This window comes from Hemitrygon akajei, chromosome 18 (assembly GCF_048418815.1).
Source record: "Hemitrygon akajei chromosome 18, sHemAka1.3, whole genome shotgun sequence".
Lineage (NCBI taxonomy): Eukaryota > Metazoa > Chordata > Chondrichthyes > Myliobatiformes > Dasyatidae > Hemitrygon > Hemitrygon akajei.
The window spans coordinates 430,149-445,432 of NC_133141.1; the positions used below are offsets into that span (position 1 = coordinate 430,149).

Sequence of the window (15,284 nt, forward strand, 5' to 3'; positions counted from 1 at the left end):
GTTCAGCAACTGTCAATGCCTCCAGTAGAGAAGGGAACAATAGAAAACAAAGCAAAAGAAACAATTGGGGTGGCAGAATGCAGCATTTGGTGCCCAGGCCTCATGTGGGAACTTTCCATATAGGAATCTGAACTACAAACAAGAGACTCCGCAGATGCTGGAAATCTGAGGAACACACACAAAATGCTGGAGAAACTCAGCAGACCAGGCAGCACCTATAGAAAAAGTACAGTCGACATGTCAGACTGAGATCCTTCAGCAGGACTGGAGAAGAAAAAAAAGCTGAGGAGTAGATGCGAAAGGTGGGGTGAGGGGAGAGAAAAATGCCAGGCGATAGGTGAAACTTGGAGGGGGAGGGATGAAGCAAAGAGCTAGGAAGTTGATTGGTGAAAGAGACAGAAGGCCATGGAAGAAAGGGAAAAAGGAGGGGGGGGGAGGATCACCAGAAGGAAGCAATGGGCAGGCAAGGAGATAACATGAAAGAGGGTCATTTTGTCGAGACCCTTCATCCTGCACTTTGCATGTGTTCTTCAAGATTTACAGCATCTGCAGAATCTCTTGTGATCTTGGATCTTAATTTTTGAATCCTAATTAGGAATTTTTTCAGTGGTTAGTAACTGAATTCTCTGTTTTATATAGGGATGTTCTTTGTGGTTACCTTTTCTGTTCCAATATCACTCAGCCTCCAAGACGTGGGATTCTCAAAGGGGACATTACTAGTGTGATCTTATACCATCAAAACAAGTACATGGATTGCAGGTAACAATTCAACTGCACAGAAGCTAATGTAGCCATCCAATGACAATGCTGAACTTCTGTTCTGAGGATAGAAACATAGAAACATAGAAAACCTACAGCACAATACAGGTCCTTCAGCCCACGATGCTGTGCCAAACATGTCCTTACCTTAGAACTACCTAGGGTTAGCCATAGCCCTCTATTTTTCTAAGCTCCATGTACCTATCAAGGAGTCTCTTAAAAGACCCTATCATTTCCACCTCCATTGTTGCCGGCAGCCCATTCCACGCACTCACCACTTTCTGTGGAAAAAAATTAACCCTGACATCTCCTCTGTACCTACTTCCAAGCACCTTAAAACTATGCCCTGGGGAAAAGCCTCTGACTAGCCACACGATCAATGCCTCTCATTATCTTATACACCTCTATCAGGTCACCTCTCATCCTCTGTCTCTCCAAGGAAAAAAGGCCAAGTTCACTCAACCTATTCTCATCAGTAATGCTCCCCAATCCAGGCAACATCCTTGTCAATCTCCTCTACACCCTTTTTTATGGTTTCCACATCCTTTCTATAGTGAGGCAACCGGAATTGAGCACAGTACTCCAAGTGGGGTCTGACCAGGGTCCTATATAGCCGCAACATTACCTCTCTGCTCCTAAACTCAATCCCACGATTGATGAAGGCCAATGCACTGTATGCCTTCTTAACCACAGATTCAACCTGCGCAGCATCTTTGAGTGTCCTATGGACTCGGACCCCAAGATGCCTCTGATCTTCCACACTGCCAAGAGTCTTACCATTAATACTATATTCTGCCATCATATTTGACCTACCAAAATGAACCTCTTCACACTTATCTGGGTTGAACTCCATATGCCACTTCTCAGCCCAGTTTTGCATCCTATCGACATCTCGCTGTAACCTCTGACAGCCCTCCACACTATCCACAACACCCCCAGTGAGATCCCCCTCATTCTTCTGAACTCCAGTGAGTACATGCCCAGAGCCATCAATCACTCCTCATATAGCAACCCCTTCATTCCCTGAATCATTCTCCTGAACCTCCTCTGGATCCTTTCCAATCCCAGCACATCTTTTCTTACATAAGAGACACAAAGCTACCCACAATATTCCAAGTGCAGTCTGATCAATGCTATATAAAGCTTCAACATTACATACTTGCTTTTATATTCTCATCATCTCAAAATGAAAGCTAACATTGCATTTACCTTCTTTACCACTGACTCAACCTGCAAGTTAACCTTTAGGAAATCCTGCACAAGGACTACCAAGTCCCTCTGTGACTCAGATTTTTAAATTTTTCTCTGTTTAGAAAATAGTCTACAACTTTATTCCATCTACCAAAGTGCATGACTATACATTTTCCTACACTATACTCCACCTGCCACTTCTTTGCCCTTTCTCTCAATCTGTGTAAGTCCTTCTGCAGGCACCCTGCTTCCTCAACACTACCTGCACCTCCACCTATCTTTATATTGGCTACAAACATGGCCCCAAAGTCATCAATTCCATCATCCAAATCATTCACAAAGGAAGTGGTCCCAACACAGACCCCTGTGGAACACCACTAGTCACCGGCATCCAGTCAGAAAAGACTCCCTTTATTCCCACTCTTTGCCTCCTGCCAGTCAGCCAATCTTCTATCCATGCTAGTATTTTTACTGTAATACCATGGGCTCTTATCTCATAATATTTAGTTGATTGTCTATGAAATAATCAAATATTATGAAATTATACTTGATACCATAATGCTTTGTATTGGATTCATAAGGTAAATATAAAGCTTTTACAAACCAGATTGTATGCATTACTATTAACAACTTGGTCAAGGTGTGTTTATAAAATTAAGTTAACATACTTAAGAAGAAAAATTACTGTAAGCAAGGGCTTTACATTAGATTTATACCAAGTTTATTTTGTTTCCATAGATTAAGGTTATTATGCTGTTTTCATAAGCTATTAACAGAGTATTATTTATTTTTTGCTCCAACAGCTATGATTGATTGATCAGGGTAGTGAGGAACTGGCAAATGCATGAGAAAGAGTTTGCCTTTGATGCCACATCTTGCCTTTCCTTAAATGTTGTCATCCTAGGCAATTTTTTCATTTGTCTCATTAGCCATGGCTTTGAGATGGAATAGTAGTCTCCAGAAATTCTTGCTTGAATTACAGATGCTTAGACTGTTAGTTTACTGGTGTTTGCCAAGAATTGCAAATTGCCTTAGAACGGTGCATTGAATCCATGGTTCTTGCCTTTGCCAGATTAGGGGAAATTTGATAACTTTCTGCATCTCTAATCTTTATTCACTGCAGTAAAAGGGCATAGAGAGAGACTGATGTTGATTAAATTGAGCACTGATGGTACTATCACATGGTTCTCAGGGGTGGCCATGTTGAACTGGATGATGGCACTATTCTTGGTTATGTAGAAGATGGTACCTCCTGTGGACCCAGCATGATGTGTCTTGACCACAAATGCCTACCAATACAAGCCTTCAACCTGAGCTCTTGCCCACAGAGTGCAAATGGAGACATCTGTTTCAGCCATGGGGTAAGTCCGTTTCAAAAAATGGTGAACATGTATATTCCTCTGATATGATGACATTTGAATATTTCAAGAAGAGAATAAAATAAGGAGGAGTACACAAAACTGACCAAATTGTCAACATAAATTGTGTGATTGGACTTTGTGTTAACATTACCCCAACTACAAAAGTACAAAATTGATGAACAAGAAAAGGCTTCATCACATCTTCTGAAACCACAATCGTCAAAGGATTACAACTGAATATCTCACTCCTTTGAATCACTGCCACCAACTACACCTCAACTAGAATTCCCTGTAGTATAGAAGCTACTTTTCATAACCACCTAGTCTATAAATCTTAATTAGAACAATGCACTGCCTCCAAATAACACTAGACTAGAAGTTGTAGGACCAAAAGGTAGGGTGGCCAATGGAAACAGGCTCAAACATCAGCTTCACAATATCTTCACAGAAGATACTGACCTGACAGCACAGTTTTGTCAATTGACTATTAATCAACCATTGCAACTTTTGGATGAGGTCTTGAGGTCAAAAATGGACTAACTCTTTCCCTGCAGCCCTTGCTTACCTCAAAGAGCAAACTCTATATGTTACACCACTGATTGAAAATGAATGTTTGGAATTGACCAAGCGAAAAAGACGAAAGCTCTAGCTTGGTCAACCTAAGAACCTTCTAGTTAATATCATATACCATATCCAGATCCAGCAACTTCAATGAAATTGGAATTCAGAGGTAGAGTGTGATTGCAAGCAATGGAAGATGACTTACTTCTCAAGCAATCTGGAAAAAAATAACATGTCCAAATGAAACCAGAGCAAGACTCTGACTAAGTGATGGACAATTTTCTCCCCTTGTTAATCAAGTGATTTTTCAAATGCAAAATTTAATTTGGAATGTATAATTTCTTTATTTGACATTTGACATGGTCCCTCATGAGCGACTCATCCAGAAAGTCATGATGCATAGGATAAGTGGAACCTTAGCTGTTTGAATAAAAAAATTGGCTTAAAGGAAGAAAGAAGAGGGTAGTTGTGGAAGGAAAGTATTCTGCCTGGAGGTCGGTGATTAGTGGAGTGCCCTGCTGGGACCCCTGCTATTTGTGATTTTTATAAATGACCTGGATGTAGAGGTGGAAGGATGGGTGAGTAAGTTTGCGGATGACACGAAGATTGGAGGAGTTGTGGATGGAGCTATAGGTGGTCGAAGGTTACAAGAGGATATAGACAGGCTGCAGAGTTGGGCAGAAAAATGGCAGATGGAGTTCAATCCGGACAAGTGTGAGGTGATGCATTTTGGAAGGACAAACCAGAAGACTGAGTACAGGATTAATGGACAGTTACTTAAGAGTGTGGATGAACAAAGGGACCTTGGGGTTCAAATCCATACATCCCTCAAGGTCGCTGCACAGGTTGATAGGGTAGTTAAGAAGGTCTATGGGATGCTAGGCTTCATTAACAAGGGGATTGAGTTCAAGAGTAGAGAGGTCATGTTGCAACTCTACAAATCTCTGGTGAGACCGCACTTAGAGTATTGTGTTCAATTCTGGTCACCTCATTATAGGAAGGATGTGGAAGCTATGGAGAGGGTGCAGAGGAGATTTACCAGGATGTTGTCTGGATTGGAGAACAAGTCATATGAAGCAAGGTTAGCAGAGTTGGGACTTTTCTCTTTGGAGCGTAGAAGAATGAGAGGGGACTTGATAGAGGTCTACAAGATTATGAGAAGCATAGATAGTCAGTACCTGTTTCCCAGGGCACCAATAGCAAACACCAGAGGGCATACGTACAAAATTAAGGGAGGGAAGTTTAGGGGAGACATCGGGGTAAGTTTTTTACACAGAGGGTTGTGAGTGCCTGGAATGACTTGCCAGGGATGGTGGTGGAGGCTAAAACATTAGGGGTATTTAAGAGCCTCTTGGACAGGCACATGGATGAAGGGAAAATGGAGGGTTATGGGGTAGTGTGGGTTTAGTACTTTTTTTAAGGATTATATGGGTCAGCATAACATGGAGGGCTGAAGGGCCTGTACTGTGCTGTAGTGTTCTATGGTTCTATGTTTCTATGGTTTATTTAAAAACACTTAAACACAGTAGAGATGAATAAAAATAAATGATCCAGCACACAAGACATTCCTGAGCATTAACCTGCCTTATTTGGAGTTAGACCATCAGATACGGGAGCAGAATTAGGCCATTTAGCCCATTGAGTCTGCTCTGCCCTTTCATCATGGCTAATCCCGGATCCCACTCAACCCCATACACCTGCCTTCTCACCGTATCCTTTGATGACCTAACCGATCAGGAATCTCTGCCTCAAATATACCTACAGATTTGGCCTCCACTGCAGACTGTGGCACAGCATTTCACAGATTTACTACTCTCTGACTAAAAAACAGTTCCTCCTTACCTCTGTTCTAAAAGGGTGCCCCTCAATTTTGAGGCTGTACCCTCTAGTTCTGGATACCCCACCAAAGGAAACATCCTCTCCACATCCACCCTATCTAGTCCTTTCAACATTCAGTAGGTTTCAATGAAACCACCCGGATTTTTCTAAATTCCAGTGAGTACAGACCAAGAGCTGCCAAATGTTCCTCATACATTAACCCCATCTTTCCTGGAATCATCCTCATGAACCTCCTCTGGACTATCTCCAATCACAGCATATTCTTTCTGAGATATGGGGCTCAAAACTGTTGATAATACTCCAAGTGTGGTCTGACTAGTGTCTTATAAAGCCTCAGCATTATCTCCTTGCTTTTATATTCTATTCCCCTTGAAATAAATGCCCACACTGCATTTGTCTTCTTTACCACAGACTCAACTTGTAAATTAACCTTTTGGAAGTCTTGCACGAGGACTCCTAAGTCCCTTTGCACCTCTGATGTTTGAACCCCCCCATTTAGATAATAGTCCTCACTATTGTTCCTTTTACCAAAATGCATTATCATACATTTCCCAGCACTGTATTCCATCTGCCACTTTTTTGCCTGTTCTTCTAATTTGTCTAAGTCCTGCTGCAATTGCATTGCTTCCTCAGAAGTACCTACCCCTCCACCTATCTTTGTATCATCCGCAAACTTTGCTACAAAGCCATCAATTCCATTATCCAAATCATTGACAAACAATGTGATAAGCAGCAGTCCTGAAAAACACCACTAATCACCGGCAGCCAACCAGAAAAGGCCTCATTTATTCCCACTCGCTGCCTCCTGCCTGTCAGCCATTCTGCTGTCCATGCCAGTATCTTTCCTGTAATACCATAGGATTTTATTTTGTGAAGCAGCCTCATGTGAGGCCTTCTAAAAATCCAAGTACCGGTAAATGACATCCACTGCCTCTCCTTTGTCCACCCTAATAGGTTTGTCAGACAAGATTTCCCTTTACAGAAACCATGCTGACTTTTGACTTACTTTATCATTAGTTTCCAAATACCACGAAAACTCATCCTTACTTCTCAGTACATCGAGTTCTCAGTATTCTCAAGAAGGAGGGTGAGCAGCCAGATGTCGTAGTCCATGTAGGGACCAATGACGTGGATAGAAAGAAGGAGGAGGTCCTGCAAAGAGAGTTTAGGGAGTTAGGTACAAAGCTGAAGGACAGGACCTCCAGGGTTGCAATCTCAGGATTGCTACCTGTGCCACGTGCTAGTGAGGCTAGAAATAGGAAGATAATGCAGCTAAACACGTGACTAAGGAGATGGTGCAGGAGGGAGGGCTTTATGTTTCTGGACAATTGGGCCTTGTTCCAGGGAAGGTGGGACCTGTTCCGATGGGACGGGTTGTACCTGAACTGGAGGGGGACTAATATCCTTGTGGGAAGGTTTGCTAGTGTTGCTCCGGGGGTTTAAACTAGATTTGCAGGGGGAGGGAAACCAGAGTGTTAGAGCAGATAGTGAGGTGGAGAAGGATAAAGGCCGTGCGAGCTGCAAGCATAGTACATGGAGTAAAGCCAGATCTAACATATAAAGAGGCTTTGAGGAAAGAGAAACAGAATAAAGGGTGTAAAGGTAGTAAGGTAGAAGGGCTAAAGTGTGTGTACTTCAATGCAAGAAGCATCAGGAACAAACATGATGAACTGAGAACTTGGATACATACATGGAATTATGATGTAGTGGCCATTACGGAGACTTGGCTGGCACCAGGGCAGGAATGGATTCTCAATATTCCTGGATTTCAGTGCTTTAAAAGGGATAGAGAGGGGGGGAAAGGGGAGGAGGGGTGGCATTACTGGTCAGGGATACTATTACAGCTACAGAAAGGGTGGGTAATGTTGCAGGATCCTCTTTTGAGTCAGTATGGGTGGAAGTCAGGAACAGGAAGGGAGCAGTTACTCTACTGGGAGTATTCTATAGGCCCCCTGGTTGCAGCAGAGATACCGAGGAGCAGATTGGGAGGCAGATTTTGGAAAGGTGCAAAAATAACAGGGTTGTTATCATGGGTGACTTTAACTTCCCTAATATTGATTGGCACCTGATTAGTTCCAATGCTTTAGACGGGGCAGTGTTTGTTAAGTGCGTCCAGGATGGATTCAGTATGTTGACAGGCCGACTAGGGGGAATGCCATACTAGATCTAGTATTAGGTAACGAACCAGGTCAGGTCACAGATCTCTCAGTGGGTGAGCATCTGGGGGACAGTGACCACCACGCCCTGGCCTTTAAAATTATGGAAAAGGATAGAAACAGAGAGGACAGGAAAAGTTTTAATTGGGGAAGGGCAAATTATGAGGCTATAAGGCTAGAACTTGCGGGTGTGAATTGGGATGATGTTTTTGCAGGGAAATGTACAATGGACATGTGGTCGATGTTTAGGGATCTCTTGCAGGATGTTAGGGACAAAATTGTCCCTGTGAGGAATATAAAGAATGGTAGGGTGAAGGAACCATGGGTGACAAGTGAGGTGGAGAATCTAGTCAGATGGAAGAAGGCAGCATACGTGAGGTTTAGGAAGCAAGAATCAGATGAGTCTATTGAGGAATATAGGGTAGCAAGAAAGGAGCTTAAGAAGGGGGCATGAGAAGGCCTTGGTGAGTAGGGTAAAGGAAAACCCCAAGGTATTCTTCAATTATGTGAAGAACAAAAGGTTGATAGGAGTGAAGATAGAACCGATTAGAGATAAAGGTGGGAAGGTGTGCCTGGAGACTGTGGAAGTGAGCAAGGTCCTCAATGAATACTTCTCTTCGGTATTCACCAATGAGAGGGAACTTGATGACAGTGAGGACAATATGAGTGAGGTTGATGTTCTGGAGCATGTTAATGTTATGGGAGACGAGGTGTTGGAGTTGTTAAAATACATTAGGACAGATAAGTCCCCGGGGCCTGATGGAATATTCCCCAGGCTGCTCCACGAGGCGAGGGAAGAGATTGCTGAGCCACTGGCTAGGATCTTTATGTCCTCGTTGTCCATGGGAATGGTACCGGAGGATTGGAGGGAGGCGAATGTTGTCCCCTTGTTCAAAAAAGGTAGTAGGGATAGTCCGGGTAATTATAGACCAGTGAGCCTTACGTCTGTGGTGGGAAAGCTGTTGGAAAAGATTCTTAGAGATAGGATCTATGGGCATTTAGAGAATCATGGTCTGATCAGGGACAGTCAGCATGGCTTTATGAAGGGTAGATCATGTCTAACAAGCCTGATAGAGTTCTTTGAGGAGGTGACCAGGCATATAGGTGAGGGTAGTGCAGTGGATGTGATCTACATGGATTTTAGTAAGGCATTTTACAAGGTTCTACATGGTAGGCTTATTTAGAAAGTCAGAAGGCATGGGATCCAGGGAAGTTTGGCCAGGTGGATTCAGAATTGGCTTGCCTGCAGAAAGCAGAGGGTCGTGGTGGAGGGAGTACATTCAGATTGGAGGGTTGTGACTAGTGGTGTCCCACAAGGATCAGTTCTGGGACCTCTACTTTTCGTGATTTTTATTAACGACCTGGATGTGGGGGTAGAAGGGTGGGTTGGCAAGTTTGTAGATGACACAAAGATTGGTGGTGTTGTGCATAGTGTTGAGGATTGTCGAAGATTGCAGAGAGACATTGATAGGATGCAGAAGTGGGCTGAGAAGTGGCAGATGGAGTTCAACCCGGAGAAGTGTGAGGTGGTAAACTTTGGAAGGACAAACTCCAAGGCAGAGTACAAAGTAAATGGCAGGTTACTTGGAAGTGTGGAGGAGCAGAGGGGTCTGGGGGTACATGTCCACAGATCCCTGAAAGATGCTTCACAGGTAGATAGGGTAGTTAAGAAAGTTTATGAGGTGTTAGCTTTCATAAGTCAAGGGATAGAGTTTAAGAGTCGCGGGGTATTGATCCAGCTCTATAAAACTCTAGTTAGGCCACACTTGGAGTATTGTGTCCAATTCTGGTCGCCTCATTATAGGAAGGATGTGGAAGCATTGGAAAGGGTACAGAGGAGATTTACCAGGATGCTGCCTGGTTTAGAGAGTATGGATTATGATCAGAGATTAAGGGAGCTGGGGCTTTACTCTCTGTAGAGAAGGAGGATGAGAGGAGACATGATAGAAGTATACAAGATATTAAGAGGAATAGATAGAGTGGACAGCCAGTGCCTCTTCCCCAGGGCACCACTCCTCAATACAAGAGGACATGGCTTTAAGTTAAGGGGTGGAAAGTTCAAGGGGGATATTAGAGGAAGGTTTTTCACTCAGAGAGTGGTTGGTGTGTGGAATGCACTGCCTGAGTCAGTGGTGGAGGCAGATACACTAGTGAAATTTAAGAGACTACTAGACAGGTATATGGAGGAATTTAAGGTGGGGGTGGTTATATGGGAGGCAGGGTTTAAGGGTCAGCACAACATTGTGGGCCGAAGGGCCTGTTCTGTGCTGTACTGTTCTATGTTCTATGTTCTATTACTAATAGATGCCAACTCTTTCACAGCCACTGAGGTTAGGCTGACTGGCCTATAGTTTCCTATCTTTTGCCTTCCTCCCTTCTTAAAGAGTGGAGTGACATTTGCAATTTTCCAGTCCTCCGGGACCATACCAGAATCAAGTGATTCTTGAAAGATCATGACCAATTCATCTGTTATCTCTTCAGCAACTTCTCTCAGGAGTCTGGAAAGGAGTCCATCTGGTACAGGTGACTTACTCACCTTTCACTTTTTGGCACTTTTTTCTTTGTAATAGCAATTGCACTCACTCCTGCTCCCTGACACTCACAGACCTCTGGCACACTGTTAGTGTCTTCCACAGTGACGACAGATACAAAGTACCCATTAGGTTCATCTGCTATTTCTTTGTCCCCCATTACTACCTCACCAGCATCATTTTCCAGTGGTCCAGTATAAACTCTCACCTTTTTTCTCCTTATATTACTGAAAGAAACTTTTGGTATCCTGCTTTGTATTATTGGCTAGTCTGCCCTAATATTTCATCTTTTCCCTTCTTATAGCTTTGCCAGTTGCCTTTTATTGGATTTTAAAAGCTTCCCAAGCATCCAACTTCCCACTCACTTTTGCTACCTTATATGCCTTTTCCTTGGCTTTTTTGCAGCCCTTAACTTCCTTTGTCAGCCAGGGTTGCCTACCCTTACCATTTGAGAACTTCTTCCTCTGTAGGATATATCTATCCTGGGCCTTGTGAACTATTCTCAGAAAGAGTTAGACAATCCATACTAGAGATGCGTGAAAACAGATACTTTTTAATCAGGCCGGCAATCGAGATTTTGAAGGCAGAGTTTTTGTGACAGTTTTTCTGATTTGAGGAGCAGCCAATCAGCAAGAGGGATTCATTAGAAAGAGCCAATTAGAATAATTCAACTGCAAGCAGGGCGGCCATTCTTTTTGAGTGTGCCAGTCTCTAAAGTGGCTTCGGCTCATCAGGCTTGGGTGAGGTAGATTGTTTTGTAAATTACACTCTCTCTTATTTGTTCATTCCTCACCTATTAATGCACAGTATACTGAGAACAGCTCCAGGGGCAGTGTTTTGTACTCTGTGTGGGATATGGGAAGTCTGGGAGATCTCCACTCTCCCAGATAAACATATCTGCACCAAGTTGCAGCTCCAGAGAGAACGAATTAAGGAACTGGAGCAGCAGCTCGATGACCTTTGACCTATATGGGAGAATGAGGACATGACAAACAGGAGCTCCAGGAAGGCAGTCATCCCTAGATTGCAGGAGACAGGTAACTGGGTGACTGTCAGGAGAAATAGGGGAAATGCACAGCCAGTGCAGAGTACACCTGTGGCCGTTCCCTCAACAATAAGTACACATCCTTGGATACTGTTGAGGGGGATGACCTACTCGGGGAGTTGTGGGGGGTGAGAAACAGTTTGACCGAATTTCTGGTACTGTGTCTGGTTCTGTGGCTCAGAAGAGCAGAAGAGAAGAGGACTGCAGTGTTGATAGGAGATTCCTTAGTCAGAGGAACAGAGATAAGATTCTGTGGGTGTGATAGAGCCACCCGGATGGTATATTGCCTCCCTTGTGCCAGGGTCAGGGACGTCTTGGATCGGGTCCAGTGCATTCTCAAGGGCGAGGGTAAGCAGCCAGAATTCTTGGTGCATATTGGCACCAATGATATAGGAAAACAAGGTGAGGAGGTCCTGAAGAGACATTTTAGAGCTAGGTAGGAAGCTGTAAAACAGGACCTCCAGGATCATAATCTCTGAATTGCTGCCTGTGTTATGTGCTAGTGACAGTAAGTATAGAATAATTTGGCAGGTAAATGCATGTCTGAGGAACTGGTGCAGAGAGCAGGGTTTCAGATTTAATGGATCATTGGGATCTCTTCTGGGGAACGTGCAACCTGTATAGAAGGTACAGGTTACACCTGAACCCGATGGGGTCTAACATCCTTACGGGCAGGTTGACTAGAGTTGTTTGGGTGGATTCAAGATGATATGCAGAGGGATGGGAGCCGGAGTGACAGTGCTGAAGATAGTTGGTTAGAAGGTAGTTGGTTCAGAAAGAGGCAATCTGTAGTGAGACTCCTAGCAAGGAGGGGCTGATGACAGGGCAAAATTGCAAACAACAGGATGAGTTGCAATGTAAAAGGTGGACAAAATTGAAAAGGGTGAATACAGGACTGAAGGTGTTATATTTGAACTTCATCTCACAAAATAGAAGATCTAAAGCAGTTCCACAAAATGGCAGCCTCCATCTTCAAGCACACAGCAATTGGTCTGTCTGCTTCCACTGTAATTCAAATCCACTGTTTTGCAGACTCTAGTTCTTTCTGGCCAATAGAACCCTTAGGGGAAAATGATCGAATTCACCCTGTAATTTGAGAAAGAGAAGCTAAAGACAGGTGTATCAGTATTACAGTGGAGTAAAGGGAATTACAGAGACATGAGAGAGGAGCTGTCCAGAATCGATTGGAAAAAAACACTGGCAGGGCTGATGCCAGAGCAGCAATTGCCAGAATTTCTGAAACCAATTTGGAAGGCACAGGATATATACATCCCACAGAAGGAGAACCAAATACAGGGTATATAATAGAGCAAAAATTAGTGAGAAGTTAGAGGATTGGGAAGCTTTCCTATACTAATAGAAGGCAACTAAAAAAGTAATTACAAAGATAAAGATGGAATACGTAAGTAAGCTCACCATTAATATTAAAGAGGATACTAAGAGATTCTTCAGATACATAAAGAGAGGTGAGAGTGGATATTGGACCACTGGAAAATGATGCTGGAGGGGTAGTAATGGGGGACAATGAAATGGCAGATGGACTGAATAAGTGTATTGCATCAGTCTTCACTGTGGAAGCCAGCAGCAGTATGGTGGAAGTTCCAGGTGTCAGGGGTCATGAAGTGTGTGAAGTTACCATTACTAGGGAGAGGGTTCTTGGGAAACTGAAAGGTCTGAAGGTAGGTAATTCACCTGGACCAGATGGTGTACATCCCAGATTTCTGAAAGGCATGGCTGAAGAGATTGTGGAGGCATTAGTAATGATCTTTCAATAATGACTAGATTCTGGAATGGTTCCAGGTGACTGGAAAATTGCAAATGTCATTCCACTCTTCAAGAAGTGAAAGAGGCAGAAGAAAGGAAGTTATAGGCCTGTTAGTCTGATGTAAGTGGTTGGGAAGATGTTTCAGTCGATTGTTAAGGATGTGGTTTCAGGGTACTTGTAGGCACATGATAAAATGTGCTGTAGTTGGCATGGTTTCCTCAAGGGAAAATCTTGCCTGACAAATCTGTTGGAATTCTTTGAAGAAATAACAAAGAGGAAAAACAAAAGAAAATTGGTTGTTGGTGTATATTTGGATTTTCAGAATGCCTTTGACAAGGTGCCACATATGAAGCTGCTTAACAAGCCACGAGCCCATGGTACTACAGGAAAGATACTAGGATGGATAGAGCATTGACTGATTGGCAGGAGGCAAAAACTGGGAATAAAGGGAGCCTTTTTTGATTGGCTGCTGGTGACTAGTGGTGTTCCACAGCAGTCTGTGTTGGGACCAATTCTTTTTACGTTATATGTTAATAATTTAGATAATGGAATTGAATGCTTTGTTGCAAAGTTTGCAGTCGATACGAAGATAGGTGGAGGGGCAGGTTTCTTTGAGGAAGTAGAGAGGCTGCAGAAGGACAGACAGATTAGGAGAATCATAATCAGGTTTATTATCACCAGCATGTGACGTGAAATTTGTTAACTTAGCAGCAGCAGAATGGACAAAGAAATGGCAGATGGAATACGGTGTCAGGAACTGAATGGTCATACATTTTGGTAGAAGAAATGAAAGGGTTGAATATTTTCTAAATGGAGAGAAAATACAAAAAACTGAGGTGCAAAGTGAGTTGGGGGTCTTTGTGCAGGATTCCCCAAAGGTTAATTTGCAGGTTGAGTCCGTGGTGAGGAAGACAAATGCAATGTTAGCTTTCATTTCAAGAGGACTAGAATATAAAAGCAAGGATGTGTTGTTGAGATTTTATAAAGCACTGATAAGGCCTCACTGGAGTATTGTGAGCAGGTTTGGGCCCCTTATATTAGAAAGGGTGTGCAAAACTGGAGTGGGTTCAAAGGAAGTTCACAAAAATGGTTCCAGGTTTGAACGGTTTGTCATTGAAGAGCATTTGATGGCTCTGTGCCTGTATTCACTGGAATTCAGAAGAATGAGAGATGACCTCATTGAAACCTATGGAATGGTGAAAGGCCTTGATAGAGTGGATACAGAGTGGATGTTTCCTATGGTAGGAGAGTCTAAGACCAGAGGACACAGCCTCAGAATAGAGGGACATCCTCTTAGAATGGAGATGAGGAGGAATTTCTTTAGCCAGAGATGGTGCATCTGTGGAATTTAATGGCAGAGCAGACTCTATTGGACAAATGGCCTAATTCTGCTCTTCTATCTTATGGTCTTATTTATTTAAAGCTTATCAAATTTCCATTCATTAACTACAGAGTCTTTTATGGGGTGGGATGAAGATGGGAGCTCAGAGGAATGAAAAGGGAATGCGGGATTAAGGGGAAGTTAAAAGACTGGGGTGGGTGGGTGAGTCGTAGTGGTATAAGCAGAGGAGCAGTAGGACCCAGTGGCAGTGAGAAAGTTCTCAGCCACCTGGTGGCTGAGTCAGTTGTCCAATCCGGAGGCTGTTGGGGCTGAAGTAGGAGCCGAAGTTGTCAACAAACATGTTCAGTCACTTACTGTTTTCATCTGTACTAGATTAGAGAATTGTTCAATGAAATAAATGGTCGTATCATTTTGCTGAATGTTTGTATTCTCCTTGCAGGTGTGCAGTAATGAGGCAAAATGTATATGTGACCGTGACTGGACAGGGAAAGACTGCAGTGTTTTTGATCCATATACAGAACCAACTCCAGAAGAGGATACAGAAGGACAGTATAAGGGTCTGTATGCAATCTAATATTTTGTAAAATCTGCCTGCTTAATAAAAATATCGCACGATAACCAGTTAGATTTAATTGTGCAAATCATGAATACCTCCTTCATATTCTGAAGTACATTCAGTGCAAGGTTACCGTTACTTATGGCAGTGGGATCTATTTTCTTCTACATAAAACTTC

At 43.1% G+C, this 15,284-nt stretch overlaps 1 protein-coding gene across 5 annotated transcripts in view; it reads left to right on the forward strand.

Annotated features, from left to right (window-relative positions):
* Positions 1-15,284, forward strand: part of adam11 (ADAM metallopeptidase domain 11) — a 376,715-nt gene that overhangs the window by 332,470 nt on the left and 28,961 nt on the right. For all 5 annotated transcript variants that reach the window (XR_012101994.1, XM_073070643.1, XM_073070642.1 and 2 more), the window contains exons 22-24: positions 640-759; positions 3,143-3,311; positions 14,990-15,107. Coding sequence is in view for 4 of the 5 variants with exons in the window: in XM_073070643.1 (XP_072926744.1) it covers positions 640-759; positions 3,143-3,311; positions 14,990-15,107 (407 nt within the window). In the remaining variant the exon portion in view is untranslated. The remainder of the gene's footprint in view (positions 1-639; positions 760-3,142; positions 3,312-14,989; positions 15,108-15,284) is intronic.